This window comes from Macrobrachium nipponense, chromosome 33, assembly GCF_015104395.2.
Source record: "Macrobrachium nipponense isolate FS-2020 chromosome 33, ASM1510439v2, whole genome shotgun sequence".
In the NCBI taxonomy this organism is placed as follows: domain Eukaryota; kingdom Metazoa; phylum Arthropoda; class Malacostraca; order Decapoda; family Palaemonidae; genus Macrobrachium; species Macrobrachium nipponense.
In genome coordinates, this window is record NC_087219.1 from 7,925,567 (window position 1) to 7,930,566 (window position 5,000).

Consider the following 5,000-nt stretch of genomic DNA (forward strand, 5'->3'; position numbering starts at 1 on the left):
GGATTTAAACTGAATCAAAGTAATCCGTCAAATATTATTTGAATTCCACAGCATAGGGAAATAGTGGTGGGAGATGTAACCCGAATGCTATGGTAAAATACTACATATAGATTAACTAAAGTAATCCTTCAAATATTATGTGAATTCCCCAGTGTAGGGAAAAAGGGAGATGTAACCTGAATTCCACAGCACAAGATTACATAAGGATTAACCAAAGTCATTCTTCAAATATTATATCATCCAAAATTTAATCCTTTTTTCATAAGTCTTTGGAAAATTTACCCGGAAGCCATAAGCGTGCAGATCCACAGAAATATAGGATCCTAAAAAAAAATCCTAAAATTATTCATAGGAAGGATGGCAAAACATCATGAAATCCACAGAATTCTTCCTGATGAATATGATATATGGATTCAAATAGACCAGGGGTTCCCAAATCAGAAGCCGGCGGCCCATAGGGGTCATGAACAGGTCATGGGGCCGGTTGGGTTGCTGAGTTACCCTGGGGATTGAGTATACCAAACATCCAAGCAGGGGGTACAAGGTATCATTCTAAATTCAATGCTTTGTATAAGTAAGTTATTACTCTCACTGAAAAAATAAATAGATAGATAAAATAATAAACATTAATTGTTTTAAGTCATAATTGAAATAATTACCGTATCATTACAGGTACCATATTATCGTTAAGGTAGCCATATTTATTTTGAATTGTTATCCGTTATCTAACTAAACCAGTACCCGGGTTGTAACCTGCGGGGTGATGCTTAGCGCGTTTCCTATGTAGTCAGTTCTACGCATAAAATACCGGTTCACTTATTGGGGTGACGCTGATGCTGTGTAGTTTTGCTGATCATTAAAAGACAACTCAAATTGGGGTCTGGTCTTTGGATTGACAGGTTCGTGCTGTTCGTGTGGTCAGTTTTCAAGATATATTAACGATGGTTTTTGTTTAGTCAATATAATATACACACATTATTGTAGTAAAAATATTTGCAAGCAGACACACACACATATATATATATGTATATATATATAATATATAATATATATATATATATATATATATATATATATATATATATATACATATAATTCACTCTACCTCGGAATTAATATACTTGCATATATGTTAACCGAAGGGGAACTTTTTAGTCAATAAGAAATTCGTCGGCCCACGGCTGTGCGTCCTGAATTTGTTGATTCGATGGATCGCGCCCTTGAACTGACGAATTTCTTATCGACTAAAAATTCCCCTTCAGTTAACATAATTTATGAAAATATACTAATCCCGAGGTAGAGTGAATTAGATATTAAAGGACATTTGTAGCTCGATGTATGTATATGAATCACGGTAATGTGATATGACCCATATAGTATATATATATATATATATATATATATATATATATATATATATATATATATATATATATATATATATATATATATATATATATATATATATATATATATATATATATATATATATATATATATATATATAGGTATAAGCCACGAAGGAAAAATAAAAAACGGAGTTTATGCAAGATCTTTCGACTCGACGTCCTTTACTCAGCAGATAAACTGACTTACATGAGGAATTGACAATACAAGAAAGTTGAAAAAGAAACTCACAAAATCACTTTGTAACTTGTTTCCTTCTAAGTATTTACATTTAATTTTACTCCACATGTGGAGTAAAATTAAATGTAAATACTTAGAAGTAAACAAGTTACGAAGTGATTTTGTGGGTAACTTGTTTACTTCTAAGTATTTACATTTAATTTTTCTCCATATGTGGAGTAAAATTAAATGTAAATACTTAGAAGTAAACAAGTTATAAAGTGATTTTGTGGGATTCTTTTTCAATCCTCAGAAGAAAACTGAAAGAAGTTTTTGTTTGGTTCATACAAGAAAGGTAGTATAAGTGACAGATAGGGATTATAAAGAAATTAGTACCTAGAATCCGACACACCTGGAAGATGAGTAACCTTTCCAAACAAGCATAAAAATGGGTACAATTTAAAAAAATCAAAAAGATTAAGTCAATCTGTTCCGACACAAGGACAAGGCAATTAAAGGATTAGTTTGGGTGACAGCTATTCAGAAAAATAACATATTCACAATACATATTCACAATACATATCAAACATGCATATACAACGAAGATATCTCTAAGGCAACTAATTTCATTTAAGTCTGTAATTATATCTTTGAGGTCATTCTTAAACATGTTAAAAATACAAGGGTCTAAATGAAACAGGCCACGACTAATATTGAAATTACAATGGGAAGTAAGTTGTTCAAAGCAGATTCTAAAAGATTTCGTGATAAGACATCTCTTGACCTTGCAATTACTGAACTACCATTCCAATTTATTCAGTGGTTGTTTTCACTTAAATGAATGAATATTGCATTAGATGTTTGCCCAGTTTTTACAGAATATTTATGCTGGTTTAATATTACTTTAATATTGCTTCATAAAATAGTTGTATATTATGTTGTTGCTTTCTCTGGGGCCATTTTTTATTAACATTCCTTTTAGTGTGTTATTATGGGAAAAACAAGGTTGACCTTAAAGTTTTTAACAATGATTTAATGTTTTAAAATCTCTTAAAATAAGGCAAACTGAGAATGTTCTTAGAATTTTCTTTCTCCGTGTTACTTACACCATAAAACTTTTTGTGGGCTTTATTATAGCAAATATCTGGACTGACAATGCGCAATACTCGTAAAAACATAGAAGAAAAAATTGATATTTTGATGTTGAGATGCTGGCCTGAATAGAAATGAACAAAAGGTAAGTTGTTGGTCGGTTTCCTATAAATACTGAATTTACATTGAAATAGTTCTCTATGTATCAAAACATCTAAGAAAGGGAGGCAATAGTCTTTTTCTAATTCTAGAGTAAACTTAATCGATGGTACCTGGTTATTCAATTTAGAGTGTAAATCATTTACATGAATACCAACAGGCAGAACAGCTAAAATATCATCAACATTATCTATACCACTTTACAGGAATATAAATGACATTAAGTAAGTAGCGTTTTTCAAAGAATTCCGTGTACAAGTTTGAGAGGAGTGGCGATAAAGGGTTGCCTATTGCCATGCCAAATATTTGTTGATAAAATTTACCATTGAATATAAACTTACAATCACAAATGCACAACCTAGTGAGTGAAATAATGTGACTTATGATAGAGGTAATTCTTGCTGAGTTAGTTCATTACTAAGATATTCTAAAATAGTCTATAGGGACTTTAGTAAAAAGAGAACATACATCAAAACTATCGAATCTATCAGTTGGGCAAAGAGTAATTTTGTTTAATTTATCAACTAAATCTAGATAATTATATATATGAGAATCGGTTATTAATTTCCGTTTCCAATTAATAACCTTAAACGAAATATAGAGGTTTTTAAAGATGCCATCTGAAACTTCCGCCAAGAAACTGAAACGTTCATTTAATCCATCATTCGTCGACAAGTATGGAATTGCTGACGTTAGTGGTAAAGGGATATGTGTCGTGTGTTCTAAAGAACTAGCTGAGGAGTCACTGAAGCCTGATAGATTACAGAGACACATGGAAACTCACGCAAATATATACTGCTGTTCTCTCGGAAGAAGCCCGCAAGCGAATGTTTCATCATCGTTATGAAAATATCACAAAGTCCATGGCAGTTTTATGCAGAGCACTGTCTCACAAGGAAAAGATGGACATTTTTTCGTATAAGACAGCTTTCCTCGTTGCTCAGCAAAAGAGACCTTTCACAGGGTGAGACTTTCATAAAGCCTACTTAAAAAAAAAAAAACATATTTGAGGGTGAAACATTTGCTACAAAGATCCTTGAACTGTTAATGATGCTATTCTCAGCAATAATACCATAACAAAAAGCATCCAAGGTATTGCAGCAGACCTGAAAGAACAAATTTCAGAATATTTCAGAAATTCACCATGGACAGTTGAAAAGTTTGGTAGTGGACGAGTCAACTGATATAACAGCACAACCACAACATCTGATCTTTGGAAGGTTTGTAAAGGAGAGCTCTGTTACTGAGGAACTGCTTGCTTGCATATCATTTGAAACCACAACAAGAGGTGAGGATATTTTTAATGCTATAGATAAATTCTTCACTGAAAACGACCTGGATTGGAGTAAAGTAATTGAATGTAGCATGGATGGTGCCCCATCAGTGATGGGCAAGAATATTGGAGTGCGTGGAATTCTATCAAGCAAACATCCTCACATTAGAATTAACCACTGTATAATTCATCGCCAGAGTTTGGCTTCAAAAGACATGTCTCCAAACTTCTTTGATGTGATGCAGATAGTCATTTCCACTGTCAATTATGTGAAGTCTAGGGATCTGAATTCTCGCATGTTCTAACAGTCATGCTTCACTGAAAGTTCTAATCTCCATACACACTTCTAATGTACACTGCTGTCAGGTGGTTGTCACGAGGAAAAACCTTGGGAAGGGTTTTCCTTCTTCGCCGTGAATTGGCCACATTCTTGCAAGATCAAGGGCACAAGAATGCTTACGTTCGTGATCCTCACGTTTTTTCTCGCCTTGCACATCTGACTGACGGTTATGAGTACGTTAACAAGCTCAACATTGAACTTCGAGGAAAAGGGAAATGGGTGTTTGGCCTTCAGAGTGCAATAAAGGCTTTTATCAGTAAGCCGCAGATGCTACGAAAAGAAGCTGAAACTGATAGTTACTCTCTTTTCCATCACTACTTGGAATTTACAGCTGCCAAGGATATTGATTTTCATGAAACACTGGATCAAGCAAAAGAGAAACATGATTTACTGGATTACTTGCAGAATCTAACAAGGGATATGAATGCTAGATTCCCAGAGTAGGTAAGCGAGTCTTTGGATTTTGCGCAGTTTCCATTCAAAACCAGTGCAAAGCATTGTGGTTCTATTGCACTTCAAATGGCAGAATTACAAGCGGACAACGAAGCAAGTGGACTCTGATGTGTATAA

The 5,000-nt window shown here is 33.6% G+C and overlaps 2 protein-coding genes across 2 annotated transcripts; both read left to right on the forward strand.

The window, feature by feature from the left end:
• The first annotated feature begins 3,430 nt into the window (after positions 1 to 3,430).
• On the forward strand, positions 3,431 to 4,395 carry LOC135202658 (protein FAM200A-like). Its single transcript, XM_064232152.1, has 2 exons — positions 3,431 to 3,601; positions 3,970 to 4,395. The coding sequence occupies exons 1-2, from the start codon at positions 3,431 to 3,433 to the stop codon at positions 4,393 to 4,395; spliced, it is 597 nt and encodes a 198-aa protein (XP_064088222.1).
• A 44-nt stretch (positions 4,396 to 4,439) lies between these two features.
• LOC135202763 (zinc finger BED domain-containing protein 5-like) lies at positions 4,440 to 4,874 on the forward strand. Its single transcript, XM_064232226.1, has one exon. The coding sequence runs from the start codon at positions 4,440 to 4,442 to the stop codon at positions 4,872 to 4,874; it is 435 nt and encodes a 144-aa protein (XP_064088296.1).
• Positions 4,875 to 5,000: the final 126 nt, after the last annotated feature.

Bases quoted from the DNA above. Each gene is read 5' to 3' on its own strand.
- LOC135202658 (XM_064232152.1), top strand. From the start codon at position 3,431: ATGCCATCTGAAACTTCCGCCAAGAAACTGAAACGTTCATTTAATCCA. The intron at 3,602-3,969 runs GCAAATATATAC...CACCATGGACAG, and splicing joins AGAGACACATGGAAACTCAC to TTGAAAAGTTTGGTAGTGGA.
- LOC135202763 (XM_064232226.1), top strand. From the start codon at position 4,440: ATGTACACTGCTGTCAGGTGGTTGTCACGAGGAAAAACCTTGGGAAGG.